This window comes from Salvelinus alpinus, chromosome 26 (assembly GCF_045679555.1).
Source record: "Salvelinus alpinus chromosome 26, SLU_Salpinus.1, whole genome shotgun sequence".
Lineage (NCBI taxonomy): Eukaryota > Metazoa > Chordata > Actinopteri > Salmoniformes > Salmonidae > Salvelinus > Salvelinus alpinus.
The window spans coordinates 46,561,821-46,579,995 of record NC_092111.1 but is presented as its reverse complement, the minus strand read 5'-3'; the positions used below and the strand labels follow the sequence as shown (position 1 = coordinate 46,579,995).

General features: G+C 43.9%; 1 protein-coding gene across 5 annotated transcripts in view; it reads left to right on the top strand.

Moving 5' to 3' along the window:
- Positions 1–18,175, top strand: part of LOC139555356 (protein spire homolog 1-like) — a 132,003-nt gene that overhangs the window by 44,415 nt on the left and 69,413 nt on the right. For all 5 annotated transcript variants that reach the window (XR_011670989.1, XR_011670990.1, XM_071369079.1 and 2 more), the window contains exon 5: positions 15,326–15,400. Coding sequence is in view for 3 of the 5 variants with exons in the window: in XM_071369079.1 (XP_071225180.1) it covers positions 15,326–15,400 (75 nt within the window). In the remaining 2 variants the exon portion in view is untranslated. The remainder of the gene's footprint in view (positions 1–15,325; positions 15,401–18,175) is intronic.

Genomic DNA, 18,175 nt, shown 5'->3' with positions numbered 1-18,175 from the left:
TTGGAGAGGCCCCTGACTCGGCAGCAGCTTGACATAATGTGTGTTGGAGAGGCCCCTGACTCAGCTGCCCAGTCTGATCAACAGCTCTACCAGTAGACGTGTTCAACTGATCAATTAGCTAGAATGATCCCATATTCTGCAGACCTGCTCAGAATATTAGCATCTCAACCAGGAATGGCAAAAGGAGACAAAGCTGCTTGTAATCAGTTTATCCATATTTGACCAGAAAGTTGTCCAGTTTTCAGCCTATTCAGAATGGTTCCTTGACCAAATGAATTAGCCTACTTAATGCTAGTACTTACTGCTAGAAATCATTTAAATTATTTGAGTCAGTAAAGATTCACACAGGAGAGTTTCAACAGATTAAAGAATTCACACGGGAGAGTTATTTTGTAAGACCTGCGTAGTGGACGAGAAGACCGGCTCCTGACAGGTTAACTCTGTTATATTCAGGGTTGTAGGGGAGGAATATAGTAGTAAACCCTGAAGTTAAGGCTATTTTCTGGGCGATATCACTATGCTGGGACTTAGAGTACACCAGAACAATATGACATGTAAGAAAGGGAAACATTTCCCTACATATCCGCTGTAAGCTTTGGTCATCATCTGTTCAAGAAGCTGCCTGCTTTCTAGAGTGCTGTATACACTCACTCCATGCATGTCTATGCATATCAGTCCCATTTCCATATTCCTTAGGTTGTCATGACAATTTACTTTGGGCCACATGTAGTGAGTAAGAACACTCCAACATAACGTTTACACACTAAGATCTGTCCTGCTGGCTGGTGGTTAGTTAGCCAGTCTAGGAGCTGGTGGGGCTCTGCTGTGACCACCAGTAGTGTAGAGAGGAGCTGGTGGGGCTCTGCTGTGACCACCAGTAGTGTAGAGAGGAGCTGGTGGAGCTCTGCTGTGACCACCAGTAGTGTAGAGAGGAGCTGGTGGAGCTCTGCTGTGACCACCAGTAGTGTAGAGAGGAGCTGGTGGGGCTCTGCTGTGACCACCAGTAGTGTAGAGAGGAGCTGGTGGAGCTCTGCTGTGACCACCAGTAGTGTAGAGAGGAGCTGGTGGAGCTCTGCTGTGACCACCAGTAGTGTAGAGAGGAGCTGGTGGAGCTCTGCTGTGACCACCAGTAGTGTAGAGAGGAGCTGGTGGGGCTCTGCTGTGACCACCAGTAGTGTAGAGAGGAGCTGGTGGAGCTCTGCTGTGACCACCAGTAGTGTAGAGAGGAGCTGGTGGAGCTCTGCTGTGACCACCAGTAGTGTAGAGAGGAGCTGGTGGAGCTCTGCTGTGACCACCAGTAGTGTAGAGAGGAGCTGGTGGAGCTCTGCTGTGACCACCAGTAGTGTAGAGAGGAGCTGGTGGAGCTCTGCTGTGACCACCAGTAGTGTAGAGAGGAGCTGGTGGGGCTCTGCTGTGACCACCAGTAGTGTAGAGAGGAGCTGGTGGAGCTCTGCTGTGACCACCAGTAGTGTAGAGAGGAGCTGGTGGAGCTCTGCTGTGACCACCAGTAGTGTAGAGAGGAGCTGGTGGGGCTCTGCTGTGACCACCAGTAGTGTAGAGAGGAGCTGGTGGGGCTCTGCTGTGACCACCAGTAGTGTAGAGAGGAGCTGGTGGAGCTCTGCTGTGACCACCAGTAGTGTAGAGAGGAGCTGGTGGGGCTCTGCTGTGACCACCAGTAGTGTAGAGAGGAGCTGGCAGACAGACATTTAAAAACGTAATTAGTTCCCCATTGATTTATTCCCACTGAGAGGTTCCTTGTGGACCATCTGATTGAATATGAAAATGAATTGATTTACGCCAGACAGACAACAGATGTATGGATAATCAAATCAAATTTGTCACATGCGCCGAATACAACAGGTGTGGACTGTATCGTGAAATGCTGAATACAACAGGTGTGGACTGTATAGTGAAATGCTGAATACAACAGGTGTGGACTGTAGCGTGAAATGCTGAATACAACAGGTGTGGACTGTATAGTGAAATGCTGAATACAACAGGTGTGGACTGTATCGTGAAATGCTGCTTAGGAGCCCTTCCCTATGATGCAGAGTTTAAAAATAAAATGGTAACACAAGGAATAAAATACACAAGAATGGACCTATATACAGGAAGAGCCAGATCAATGTGGAGCTATATACAGGAAGTACCAGTACCAGATCAATGTGGAGCTATATACAGGAAGTACCAGATCAATGTGGAGCTATATACAGGAAGTACCAGTACCAGATCAATGTGGAGCTATATACAGGAAGAGCCAGATCAATGTGGAGCTATATACAGGAAGTACCAGTACCAGATCAATGTGGAGCTATATACAGGAAGTACCAGATCAATGTGGAGCTATATACAGGAAGTACCAGTACCAGATCAATGTGGAGCTATATACAGGAAGTACCAGATCAATGTGGAGCTATATACAGGAAGTACCAGATCAATGTGGAGCTATATACAGGAAGTACCAGATCAATGTGGAGCTATATACAGGGAGTACCAGATCAATGTTGAGCTATATACAGGGAGTACCAGTACCAGATCAATGTGGAGCTATATACAGGGAGTACCAGTACCAGAACAATGAGGAGCTATATACAGGAAGTACCAGATCAATGTGGAGCTACATACAGGGAGTACCAGTACCAGATCAATGTGGAGCTGTATACAGGGAGTACCAGTACCAGATCAATGTGGAGCTATATACAGGAAGTACCAGTACCAGATCAATGTGGAGCTATATACAGGGAGTACCAGTACCAGATCAATGTGGAGCTATATACAGGGAGTACCAGTACCAGATCAACGAGGAGCTATATACAGGAAGTACCAGTACCAGATCAATGTGTAGCTACATACAGGAAGTACCAGTACCAGATCAATGAGGAGCTATATACAGGAAGTACCAGTACCAGATCAATGAGGAGCTATATACAGGAAGTACCAGTACCAGATCAATGTGGAGCTATATACAGGAAGTACCAGTACCAGATCAATGAGGAGCTATATACAGGAAGTACCAGTACCAGATCAATGAGGAGCTATATACAGGAAGTACCAGTACCAGATCAATGAGGAGCTATAAACAGGAAGTACCAGTACCAGATCAATGTGGAGCTATATACAGGGAGTACCAGATCAATGTGGAGCTACATACAGGAAGTACCAGTACCAGATCAATGAGGAGCTATATACAGGAAGTACCAGTACCAGATCAATGAGGAGCTATATACAGGAAGTACCAGTACCAGATCAATGTGGAGCTACATACAGGAAGTACCAGTACCAGATCAATGAGGAGCTATATACAGGAAGTACCAGTACCAGATCAATGAGGAGCTATATACAGGAAGTACCAGTACCAGATCAATGTGGAGCTATATACAGGGAGTACCAGATCAATGTGGAGCTACATACAGGAAGTACAAGTACCAGATCAATGAGGAGCTATATACAGGAAGTACCAGTACCAGATCAATGTGGAGCTACATACAGGAAGTACCAGTACCAGATCAATGAGGAGCTATATACAGGAAGTACCAGTACCAGATCAATGAGGAGCTATATACAGGAAGTACCAGTACCAGATCAATGTGGAGCTATATACAGGGAGTACCAGTACCAGATCAATGAGGAGCTATATACAGGAAGTACCAGATCAATGTGGAGCTACATACAGGGAGTACCAGTACCAGATCAATGTGGAGCTGTATACAGGGAGTACCAGTACCAGATCAATGTGGAGCTATATACAGGAAGTACCAGTACCAGATCAATGTGGAGCTATATACAGGGAGTACCAGTACCAGATCAATGTGGAGCTATATACAGGGAGTACCAGTACCAGATCAATGAGGAGCTATATACAGGAAGTACCAGTACCAGATCAATGTGGAGCTACATACAGGAAGTACCAGTACCAGATCAATGAGGAGCTATATACAGGAAGTACCAGTACCAGATCAATGAGGAGCTATATACAGGAAGTACCAGTACCAGATCAATGTGGAGCTATATACAGGGAGTACCAGATCAATGTGGAGCTACATACATGAAGTACCAGTACCAGATCAATGAGGAGCTATATACAGGAAGTACCAGTACCAGATCAATGAGGAGCTATATACAGGAAGTACCAGTACCAGATCAATGTGGAGCTATATACAGGAAGTACCAGATCAATGATCAACTAGCTGTTTGGGGTTTTAGGCTGGGTGTCTGTACAGCACTTCGAGATATTAGCTGATGTACGAAGGGCTATATAAAAATAAAATTGATTGATTGATTGAATGTGGAGCTATATACAGGAAGTACCAGTACCAGATCAATGTGGAGCTATATACAGGAAGTACCAGATCAATGTGGAACTATATACAGGAAGTACCAGATCAATGTGGAGCTATATACAGGAAGTACCAGATCAATGTTGAGCTATATACAGGGAGTACCAGATCAATGTGGAGCTATATACAGGGAGTACCAGTACCAGATCAATGTGGAGCTATATACAGGGAGTACCAGTACCAGAACAATGAGGAGCTATATACAGGAAGTACCAGATCAATGTGGAGCTACATACAGGGAGTACCAGTACCAGATCAATGTGGAGCTGTATACAGGGAGTACCAGTACCAGATCAATGTGGAGCTATATACAGGAAGTACCAGTACCAGATCAATGTGGAGCTATATACAGGGAGTACCAGTACCAGATCAATGTGGAGCTATATACAGGGAGTACCAGTACCAGATCAATGAGGAGCTATATACAGGAAGTACCAGTACCAGATCAATGTGGAGCTACATACAGGAAGTACCAGTACCAGATCAATGAGGAGCTATATACAGGAAGTACCAGTACCAGATCAATGAGGAGCTATATACAGGAAGTACCAGTACCAGATCAATGTGGAGCTACATACAGGAAGTACCAGTACCAGATCAATGAGGAGCTATATACAGGAAGTACCAGTACCAGATCAATGAGGAGCTATATACAGGAAGTACCAGTACCAGATCAATGAGGAGCTATATACAGGAAGTACCAGTACCAGATCAATGAGGAGCTATATACAGGAAGTACCAGTACCAGATCAATGTGGAGCTATATACAGGGAGTACCAGATCAATGTGGAGCTACATACAGGAAGTACCAGTACCAGATCAATGAGGAGCTATATACAGGAAGTACCAGTACCAGATCAATGAGGAGCTATATACAGGAAGTACCAGTACCAGATCAATGTGGAGCTACATACAGGAAGTACCAGTACCAGATCAATGAGGAGCTATATACAGGAAGTACCAGTACCAGATCAATGAGGAGCTATATACAGGAAGTACCAGTACCAGATCAATGTGGAGCTATATACAGGGAGTACCAGATCAATGTGGAGCTACATACAGGAAGTACCAGTACCAGATCAATGAGGAGCTATATACAGGAAGTACCAGTACCAGATCAATGAGGAGCTATATACAGGAAGTACCAGTACCAGATCAATGTGGAGCTACATACAGGAAGTACCAGTACCAGATCAATGAGGAGCTATATACAGGAAGTACCAGTACCAGATCAATGAGGAGCTATATACAGGAAGTACCAGTACCAGATCAATGTGGAGCTATATACAGGGAGTACCAGTACCAGATCAATGTGGAGCTATATACAGGGAGTACCAGATCAATGTGGAGCTATATACAGGGAGTACCAGTACCAGATCAATGTGGAGCTATATACAGGGAGTACCAGTACCAGAACAATGAGGAGCTATATACAGGAAGTACCAGATCAATGTGGAGCTACATACAGGGAGTACCAGTACCAGATCAATGTGGAGCTGTATACAGGGAGTACCAGTACCAGATCAATGTGGAGCTATATACAGGAAGTACCAGTACCAGATCAATGTGGAGCTATATACAGGGAGTACCAGTACCAGATCAATGTGGAGCTATATACAGGGAGTACCAGTACCAGATCAATGAGGAGCTATATACAGGAAGTACCAGTACCAGATCAATGTGTAGCTACATACAGGAAGTACCAGTACCAGATCAATGAGGAGCTATATACAGGAAGTACCAGTACCAGATCAATGAGGAGCTATATACAGGAAGTACCAGTACCAGATCAATGTGGAGCTACATACAGGAAGTACCAGTACCAGATCAATGAGGAGCTATATACAGGAGGTACCAGTACCAGATCAATGAGGAGCTATATACAGGAAGTACCAGTACCAGATCAATGTGGAGCTATATACAGGGAGTACCAGTACCAGATCAATGAGGAGCTATATACAGGAAGTACCAGTACCAGATCAATGTGGAGCTACATACAGGAAGTACCAGTACCAGATCAATGAGGAGCTATATACAGGAAGTACCAGTACCAGATCAATGAGGAGCTATATACAGGAAGTACCAGTACCAGATCAATGTGGAGCTACATACAGGAAGTACCAGTACCAGATCAATGAGGAGCTATATACAGGAAGTACCAGTACCAGATCAATGAGGAGCTATATACAGGAAGTACCAGTACCAGATCAATGAGGAGCTATATACAGGAAGTACCAGTACCAGATCAATGAGGAGCTATATACAGGAAGTACCAGTACCAGATCAATGTGGAGCTATATACAGGGAGTACCAGATCAATGAGGAGCTACATACAGGAAGTACCAGTACCAGATCAATGAGGAGCTATATACAGGAAGTACCAGTACCAGATCAATGAGGAGCTATATACAGGAAGTACCAGTACCAGATCAATGTGGAGCTACATACAGGAAGTACCAGTACCAGATCAATGAGGAGCTATATACAGGAAGTACCAGTACCAGATCAATGAGGAGCTATATACAGGAAGTACCAGTACCAGATCAATGTGGAGCTATATACAGGGAGTACCAGATCAATGTGGAGCTACATACAGGAAGTACCAGTACCAGATCAATGAGGAGCTATATACAGGAAGTACCAGTACCAGATCAACGAGGAGCTATATACAGGAAGTACCAGTACCAGATCAATGTGGAGCTACATACAGGAAGTACCAGTACCAGATCAATGAGGAGCTATATACAGGAAGTACCAGTACCAGATCAATGAGGAGCTATATACAGGAAGTACCAGTACCAGATCAATGTGGAGCTATATACAGGGAGTACCAGTACCAGATCAATGAGGAGCTATATACAGGAAGTACCAGTACCAGATCAATGTGGAGCTATATACAGGGAGTACCAGATCAATGTGGAGCTATATACAGGGAGTACCAGTACCAGATCAATGTGGAGCTATATACAGGGAGTACCAGTACCAGAACAATGAGGAGCTATATACAGGAAGTACCAGATCAATGTGGAGCTACATACAGGGAGTACCAGTACCAGATCAATGTGGAGCTGTATACAGGGAGTACCAGTACCAGATCAATGTGGAGCTATATACAGGAAGTACCAGTACCAGATCAATGTGGAGCTATATACAGGGAGTACCAGTACCAGATCAATGTGGAGCTATATACAGGGAGTACCAGTACCAGATCAATGAGGAGCTATATACAGGAAGTACCAGTACCAGATCAATGTGGAGCTACATACAGGAAGTACCAGTACCAGATCAATGAGGAGCTATATACAGGAAGTACCAGTACCAGATCAATGAGGAGCTATATACAGGAAGTACCAGTACCAGATCAATGTGGAGCTACATACAGGAAGTACCAGTACCAGATCAATGAGGAGCTATATACAGGAGGTACCAGTACCAGATCAATGAGGAGCTATATACAGGAAGTACCAGTACCAGATCAATGAGGAGCTATATACAGGAAGTACCAGTACCAGATCAATGTGGAGCTACATACAGGAAGTACCAGTACCAGATCAATGAGGAGCTATATACAGGAAGTACCAGTACCAGATCAATGAGGAGCTATATACAGGAAGTACCAGTACCAGATCAATGTGGAGCTATATACAGGGAGTACCAGATCAATGTGGAGCTACATACAGGAAGTACCAGTACCAGATCAATGAGGAGCTATATACAGGAAGTACCAGTACCAGATCAATGAGGAGCTATATACAGGAAGTACCAGTACCAGATCAATGTGGAGCTACATACAGGAAGTACCAGTACCAGATCAATGAGGAGCTATATACAGGAAGTACCAGTACCAGATCAATAAGGAGCTATATACAGGAAGTACCAGTACCAGATCAATGTGGAGCTATATACAGGGAGTACCAGTACCAGATCAATGAGGAGCTATATACAGGAAGTACCAGTACCAGATCAATGTGGAGCTATATACAGGGAGTACCAGATCAATGTGGAGCTATATACAGGGAGTACCAGATCAATGTTGAGCTATATACAGGGAGTACCAGATCAATGTGGAGCTACATACAGGGAGTACCAGATCAATGTGGAGCTACATACAGGAAGTACCAGTACCAGATCAATGAGGAGCTATATACAGGGAGTACCAGTACCAGATCAATGTGGAGCTACATACAGGAATTACCAGTACCAGATCAATGAGGAGCTATATACAGGGAGTACCAGATCAATGTGGAGCTACATACAGGAAGTACCAGTACCAGATCAATGAGGAGCTATATACAGGGAGTACCAGTACCAGATCAATGTGGAGCTACATACAGGAAGTACCAGTACCAGATCAATGAGGAGCTATATACAGGGAGTACCAGTACCAGATCAATGTGGAGCTACATACAGGATGTACCAGTACCAGATCAATGAGGAGCTACATACAGGAAGTACCAGTATCAGATCAATGAGGAGCTGTATACAGGGAGTACCAGTACCAGATCAATGTAGAGCTATATACAGGGAGTACCAGTACCAGATCAATGAGGAGCTATATACAGGAAGTACCAGTACCAGATCAATGTGGAGCTATATACAGGGAGTACCAGTACCAGATCAATGAGGAGCTATATACAGGGAGTACCAGTACCAGATCAATAGCGAGCTATATACAGGGAGTACCAGTACCAGATCAATGAGGACCTATATACAGGAAGTACCAGTACCAGATCAATGTGGAGCTATATACAGGGAGTACCAGTACCAGATCAATGAGGAGCTATATACAGGAAGTACCAGTACCAGATCAATGAGGAGCTATATACAGGGAGTACCAGTACCAGATCAATGAGGAGCTATATACAGGAAGTACCAGTACCAGATCAATGTGGAGCTATATACAGGGAGTACCAGATCAATGTGGAGCTATATACAGGGAGTACCAGTACCAGATCAATGTGGAGCTATATACAGGGAGTACCAGTACCAGAACAATGAGGAGCTATATACAGGAAGTACCAGATCAATGTGGAGCTACATACAGGGAGTACCAGTACCAGATCAATGTGGAGCTATATACAGGAAGTACCAGTACCAGATCAATGTGGAGCTATATACAGGGAGTACCAGTACCAGATCAATGTGGAGCTATATACAGGGAGTACCAGTACCAGATCAATGAGGAGCTATATACAGGAAGTACCAGTACCAGATCAATGTGGAGCTACATACAGGAAGTACCAGTACCAGATCAATGAGGAGCTATATACAGGAAGTACCAGTACCAGATCAATGAGGAGCTATATACAGGAAGTACCAGTACCAGATCAATGTGGAGCTACATACAGGAAGTACCAGTACCAGATCAATGAGGAGCTATATACAGGAGGTACCAGTACCAGATCAATGAGGAGCTATATACAGGAAGTACCAGTACCAGATCAATGAGGAGCTATATACAGGAAGTACCAGTACCAGATCAATGTGGAGCTACATACAGGAAGTACCAGTACCAGATCAATGAGGAGCTATATACAGGAAGTACCAGTACCAGATCAATGAGGAGCTATATACAGGAAGTACCAGTACCAGATCAATGTGGAGCTATATACAGGGAGTACCAGATCAATGTGGAGCTACATACAGGAAGTACCAGTACCAGATCAATGAGGAGCTATATACAGGAAGTACCAGTACCAGATCAACGAGGAGCTATATACAGGAAGTACCAGTACCAGATCAATGTGGAGCTACATACAGGAAGTACCAGTACCAGATCAATGAGGAGCTATATACAGGAAGTACCAGTACCAGATCAATGAGGAGCTATATACAGGAAGTACCAGTACCAGATCAATGTGGAGCTATATACAGGGAGTACCAGTACCAGATCAATGAGGAGCTATATACAGGAAGTACCAGTACCAGATCAATGTGGAGCTATATACAGGGAGTACCAGATCAATGTGGAGCTATATACAGGGAGTACCAGATCAATGTTGAGCTATATACAGGGAGTACCAGATCAATGTGGAGCTACATACAGGGAGTACCAGATCAATGTGGAGCTACATACAGGAAGTACCAGTACCAGATCAATGAGGAGCTATATACAGGGAGTACCAGTACCAGATCAATGTGGAGCTACATACAGGAATTACCAGTACCAGATCAATGAGGAGCTATATACAGGGAGTACCAGATCAATGTGGAGCTACATACAGGAAGTACCAGTACCAGATCAATGAGGAGCTATATACAGGGAGTACCAGTACCAGATCAATGTGGAGCTACATACAGGAAGTACCAGTACCAGATCAATGAGGAGCTATATACAGGGAGTACCAGTACCAGATCAATGTGGAGCTACATACAGGAAGTACCAGTACCAGATCAATGAGGAGCTACATACAGGAAGTACCAGTATCAGATCAATGAGGAGCTGTATACAGGGAGTACCAGTACCAGATCAATGTAGAGCTATATACAGGGAGTACCAGTACCAGATCAATGAGGAGCTATATACAGGAAGTACCAGTACCAGATCAATGTGGAGCTATATACAGGGAGTACCAGTACCAGATCAATGAGGAGCTATATACAGGGAGTACCAGTACCAGATCAATAGCGAGCTATATACAGGGAGTACCAGTACCAGATCAATGAGGAGCTATATACAGGAAGTACCAGTACCAGATCAATGTGGAGCTATATACAGGGAGTACCAGTACCAGATCAATGAGGAGCTATATACAGGAAGTACCAGTACCAGATCAATGAGGAGCTATATACAGGGAGTACCAGTACCAGATCAATGAGGAGCTATATACAGGAAGTACCAGTACCAGATCAATGTGGAGCTATATACAGGAAGTACCAGTACCAGATCAATGTGGAGCTATATACAGGGAGTACCAGATCAATGTGGAGCTATATACAGGAAGTACCAGTACCAGATCACTGTGGAGCTATATACAGGAAGTACCAGTTCCAGATCAATGTGGAGCTATATACAGGAAGTACCAGTACCAGATCAATGTGGAGCTATATACAGGAAGTACCATATCAATGTGGAGCTTTATACAGGGAGTACCAGATCAATGTGGAGCTATATACAGGAAGTACCAGTACCAGATCAATGTGGAGCTATATACAGGGAGTACCAGTACCAGATCAATGTGGAGCTATATACAGGAAGTACCAGTACCAGATCAATGTGGAGCTATATACAGGGAGTACCAGATCAATGTGCAGCTATATACAGGGAGTACCAGATCAATGTGGAGCTATATACAGGAAGTACCAGATCAATGTGGAGCTATATACAGGAAGTACCAGATCAATGTGGAGCTATATACAGGGAGTACCAGATCAATGTGGAGCTATATACAGGATATGAGGTAGATATGTACATGAAGGCAGGGTGTAGTGACTAGGCATCAGGATAGATAATAATAAGGTATTTGAGGTAGATATGTACATGAAGGCAGGGTAAAGTGACTAGACATCAGGATAGATAAGGTATTTGAGGTAGATATGTACATGAAGGCAGAGTAAAGTGACTAGGCATCAGGATAGATAATAATAAGGTATTTGAGGTAGATATGTACATGAAGGCAGGGTAAAGTGACTAGGCATCAGGATAGATAATAATAAGGTATTTGAGGTAGATATGTACATGAAGGCAGGGTAAAGTGACTAGGCATCAGGATAGATAATAAGGTACAGTTGAAGTTGGAAGTTTACATACACCTTAGCCAAATACATTTAATCTCAGTTTTTCATAATTCCTGACATTTAATCCTTGTAACAATTTCCTGTCTTAGGTCATTTAGGATCACCACTTTGTTTTAAGAATGTGAAATGTCAGAATAATAGTAGAGAATGATTTATTTAAGCTTTTATTTCTTTCATCACAATCCCAGTGGGTCAGAAGTTTACGTACACTCAATTAGTATTTGGTAGCATTGCCTATACATTTTTAAACTTTGGTCAAACGTTTCGGGTAGCCTTCCACAAGCTTCCCACAATAAGTTGGGTGAATTTTGGCCCATTCCTCCTGACAGAGCTGGTGTAACTGAGTCAGGTTTGTAGGCCTCCTTGCCCGCACATGCTTTTTCAGTTCTGCCCACAAATTTTCCATAGGGTTGAGATCAGGGCTTGGTGATGGCCACTCCAATACCTTGACTTTGCTGTCCTTAAGCCTTTTTGCCACAACTTTGGAAGTATGCTTGGGGTCATTGTCCATTTGGAAGACCCATTTGCGACCAAGCTAACATCCTGACTGATGTCTTGCGATGTGGCATTCAGAGGGTGAGTGGGAAAGACAAAATGTTCAAGTGCCTTTGAACGGGGTATGGTAGTAGGTGCCAGGTGCACCGGTTTGTGTCAAGAACTGCAACACTGCTGGGTTTTTCACACTCAACAGTTTCCTGTGTGTATCAAGGATGGTCCACCATCCAATGGACATCCTACACAACTGTGGGAAGCATTGGAGTCAACATAGGCCATCATCCGTGTGAACGCTTTCGACACCTTGTCGAGTCCATGACCTGACGATTGGTGATGTTCTGAGGGGAAAAGGAGGTGCAACTCAATATTAGGAAGGTGTTCCTAATGTTTTGTCCATTCAGTGTATGTAGTCTAGTGAGTGTGTATATATAGTCTAGTGAGTATATTAGGAAGGTGAATCTCATGTTTTGTACATTCAGTGTATCTAGTCTAGTGTGTGTGTGTGTGTGTGTGTGTGTGTGTGTGTGTGTGTGTGTGTGTGTGTGTGTGTGTGTGTGTGTGTGTGTGTGTGTGTGTGTGTGTGTGTGTGTGTGTGTGTGTGTGTGTGTGTATATATATAGTCTAGTGAGTATATTAGGAAGGTGTTCCTAATGTTTTGTACATTCAGTGAGTGTGCGTCGGGTCAGTGAAGATAGTTGGGGTACCATGAATGGACTATTGTTCAGTCTTATGGCCGAGGGGTAGACGTTGTCTCTGAGCCTTTTGGGCCTAGAGCCGATGCTCTTGTACCGTTTGCCGCACTGTAGCAAAGGGACCAGTCTATGGCTGCAATCTTTGGCAATTTTTCGTCTGGAGTCTTTAAGCAGTGCAGTTGCTGTACCAAGCGGTGATGTAGCCAGTCAAGATTCTCCTAGATGGTGCAGCTGTAGAACTTTTGGAGGATTCGAGGGACCGTTTCAAACCTTTTCAGCCTCCTGAGTGGGAAGAGGCGCTGCCGTGCCCTCTTCACGACTGTGTTGGTGTGTGGACCTTGTTAAATCCTTAGGGAAGTGGACATTATACAGGAAGTACCAGTTCAATGTGGAGCTATATACAGGAAGTGACAGATTCATGTGGAGCTATATACAGGAAGTACCAGTACCAGATCAATGTGGAGCTATATACAGGAAGTACCAGTACCATATAATTTGAGGTAGATATGTACATGCATGCAGGGTGTAGTGACTAGGCATCAGGATAGATAATAAGGTACAGTTGAAGTTGGAAGTTTACATACACCTTAGCCAAATACATTTAAACTCAGTTTTTCATAATTCTTGACATTTAATCCTTGTAACAATTTCCTGTCGTAGGTCAGTTAGGATCACCATTTTAATTTAAGAATGTGAAATTTTCTACGGGATTGAGGTCAGGGCTTTGTGATGGCCACTCCAATACCTTGACTTTGTTGTCCTTAAGGCATTTTGCCACAACTTTGGAAGTATGCTTGTCATTGTCCACTTGGAAGACCCATTTGCGACCAAGCTGTAACTTCCTGACTGATGTCTTGCGATGTGGCATTCAGGATGTGAATGGGCAAGACAAAATATTTAAGTACCTTTGAACGGGGTATGGTAGTAGGTGCCAGGAGCACCGGTTTGTGTCAAGAACTGCAACACTGCTGGGTTTTTCACACTCAACAGTTGTCTGTGTTTATCAAGAATGGTCCACCACCCAATGGACATCCTACACAACTGTGGGAAGCATTGGAGTCAACATGGGCCAGCGTTCCTTTGAAATGCTTTCGAAACACCTTGTAGAGACCATGCCTATATAGTCTAGTGAGTATATTAGGAAGGTGTAACTAATGTTTTGTACATTAGTTACATATATAGTCTAGTGAGTGTGTGTATATCTAGTCTAGTGAGTATATTAGGAAGATGTTCCTCATGATTTGTACATTCAGTGAGTGTGCGTTGGGTCAGTGCAGGGTACCATGAATGGACTATTGTTCAGTCTTATGGCCGAGGGGTAGACGTTGTCTCTGAGCCTTTTGGGCCGATGCTCCGGTACCGTTTGCCAGACGGTAGCAAAGGGACCAGTCTATGGCTTGGGTGGCTGCAGACTTTGGCAATTTTTCGTCTGGAGTCTTTAAGCAGTGCAGTTGCCATACCAAGCGGTGATGTAGCCAGTCAATATTCTCCTAGATGGTGCAGCTGTAGAACTTTTGGAGGATTCGAGGGCCCGTTTCAAACCTTTTCAGCCTCCTGAGTGGGAAGAGGCGCTGCCGTGCCCTCTTCATGACTGTGTTGGTGTGTGTGGACCATGTTAAATCCTTAGGGATGTGGACACTGAGGTGTGGACCATGTTAAATCCTTAGGGAAGTGGACACTGAGGTGTGGATCTTGTTAAATCCTTAGGGATGTGGACATTGAGGTGTGGACCATGTTAAATCCTTAGGGATGTGGACACTGAGGTGTGGACCATGTTAAATCCTTAGGGAAGTGGACACTGAGGTGTGGATCTTGTTAAATCCTTAGGGATGTGGACATTGAGGTGTGGACCATGTTAAATCCTTAGGGATGTGGACATTGAGGTGTGGACCATGTTAAATCCTTAGGGATGTGGACACTGAGGTGTGGACCATGTTAAGTCCTTAGGGAAGTGGACACTGAGGAACTTGAATCTCTGTCCTTGGTCTTCTAGTGCGTAACAACACCTCAGAATATCTCCCACAGTGTGTTTAAAATCTCTCTCTTCCTGTCTTCCTCCTGTAGAACCTGCGGCGGATGGAGGGAGACACTAGAGAGGAACCAGGCAGAGATCTCAACGAGCTACAGAACGCTGACTGGGTAAGAGGAACTAACTAGCAGGTATAAAAAGAAGCCGGAGCGCAGTCCACACGTCTGTTTTTCAGAGGAAACGGAAGTTAGGTTGAAAGTACTGTGTCCCTGAACCCGGAAACATTATATTTCTGAGGACACCGCGTAGAGCGAACCACAATCCTCTCAACACAGTACACTACATGGCCAAAACTATGTGGACACTCCTTCAAATTGGTGGATTTGGCTATTTCAGCCACGCCTGTTGCTGACAGGTGTTAAAAATTGAGCACACCGCCATGCAATCTCCATAGACAAACATTGGCAGTAGAATGGTCTTACTGAAGAGCTCAGTGACTTTCAAGGTGGCACAGGCATTGGATGCCACCTTTCCAGCATTGTCAGTTTGTTACATTTCTGCCCTGGTCAACTGTAAGTGCTGTTATTGTGAAGTGGAAATGTCTAGTAGCAACAACGGCTCAGCCGCGAAGTGGTAGGCCACACAAGCTCACAGAACGGGACCGCCGAGTGGTAGGCCATACAAGCTCACAGAATGGGACCGCCAAGTGGTAGGCCACACAAGCTCACAGAATGGGACCGCCGAGTGGTAGGCCACACAAGCTCACAGAATGGGGCCGCCGAGTGGTAGGCCACACAAGCTCACAGGATGGGACCGCCAAGTGCTGAAGCGCGTAGTGCGTAAAAATGTGTCTGTCCTCGGTTGCAACACTCACTACCGAGTTCCAAACTGCCTCTGGAAGCAACATCAGCACAAGAACTGTTTTGCTTTACCTGAGCTGCGGTTCAGATCTTGAGGGGTGCTGATGCTTTTAACTGCTCCTGTAGGAGGGAACATATCCTTCAATATGGCATCATCAACAACACAGTGTTGCTCCCTAATCATCAGTCTGTTGTCATGACGTTGCCCTGTTGGTGAGCTTTATGACCCCATATATACTTTCCCCCCTTTTGGCCATGTCCACATACTTTTGGCCATGTAGTTTATGTCTAGGGCACATTCCCCTATCATTTCTTGTAACCATATTTACTTTGTTTGTTTGTTTATGCATTTCTGTGAATTAGTTAGTTAATAAATAAATGATTTAAGACACTTGATTTATGGATGACTCATAGTGAAGACTGGGTTCGTGCAGATAACCAACAATTTACGATGTTTGGAATGAGACTAACGCAGGGTAAAGAATAATTCATTAATCAGAAGACTAATTGATCAGATATAAAATATCTGAAAAGTTATTAGGAAAATTATAACTTTGTAATCTGAATATTTTCCTTGGTGCCCCGACTTCCTAGTTAATTACAGTTACATGATTAATCAGTTTAATCGCGTAATAATAATTACAGAGTTATTTGATAAATAAGTCTTCAGTTTAATGATGGCAAAGACACGACAAAAGTTTGGACACACCTACTCATTCAAGGGCTTTTTACTATTTTCTACATTGTAGAATAATAGTGAAGACATCAAAACTAGGAAATGACTTATATGGAATCATGTAGTAACCAAAAAAGTGTTAAACAAATCAAAATATATTTTATATTTGAGATTCTTCAAAGTAGCCACCCTTTGCCTTGATGACAGCTTTGCACACTCTTGGCATTCTCTCAACCAGCTTCTTGAGGAATGATTTTCCAACCGTATAGAAGGAGTTCCCACATATGCTGACCACTTGTTGACTGCTTTTCCTTCACTCTGCGGTCCATCTCATCCCAAACAATCTCACTTGGGTTGAGGTCGGGTGATTGTGGAGGCCAGGTCATCTGATGCATCACGCCCCTTGGTCAAATAGCCCTTACACAGCCTGGAGGTATGTTGGGTCATTGTCCTGTTGAAAAACAAATGATAGTCCCACTAAGCACACACCAGATAGGATGGCGTATCGCTGCAGAATGCTGTGGTAGCCATGCTGGTTAAATGTGCCTTGAATTCTATATAAATCACAGACAGGGTCACCAGCAAAGCACCCCCACACCATCACACCTCCTCCTCCATGCTTCACGGTGGGAACCACACATGTGGAGATAATCCGTTCACCTACTCTGCGTCTCACAAAGACACGGTGGTTAAAACCAAAAATCTCCAATTTAGACTCATCAGACCAAAGGACATATTTCCACTGGTCTAATGTCCATCGCTCATGTTTCTTGGCCCAAGCAAATCTCTTCTTATTATTGGTGTGGTTTCTTTGCAGCAATTCGACCATGAAGGCCTGATTCACATAGTCTCCTCTGAACAGTTGATTTTGAGATGTGTCTGTTACTTGAACTCTGAAGCATTTATTTGGGCTGCAATTTCTGAGGCTGGTAACTGTAATGAACTTATCCTCTGCAGTAGAGGTAACTCTGGGTCTTCCTTTCCTGTGGCGGTCCTAGTGAGAGCCAGTTTCATCATAGCACTTGATGGTTTTTGCGACTGCACTTGAAGAAATTTTTAAAGTAATTAATTTTTCGCATTGACTGACCATTTCTTAAAGTAATGATGAACTGTCATTTCTCTTTGCTTATTTGAGCTGTTCTTGCCATCATATGGACTTGGTATTTTACCAAATAGGGCTATCTTCTGTATACCACCCCTACCTTGTCACAACTGATTGGCTCAAACACATTGAGGAAAGGAATTCCACAAAGTAACTTTTAACAAGGCATACCTGTTAATTGAAATGCATTCCATGTGACTACCTCATGAAGCTGGTTGAGAGAATGCCAAGAGTGTGCAAAGCTGTCATCAAGGCAAAGGGTGGCTACTTTGAAGAATCTCAACTATAAAATATATTTAGATTTGTT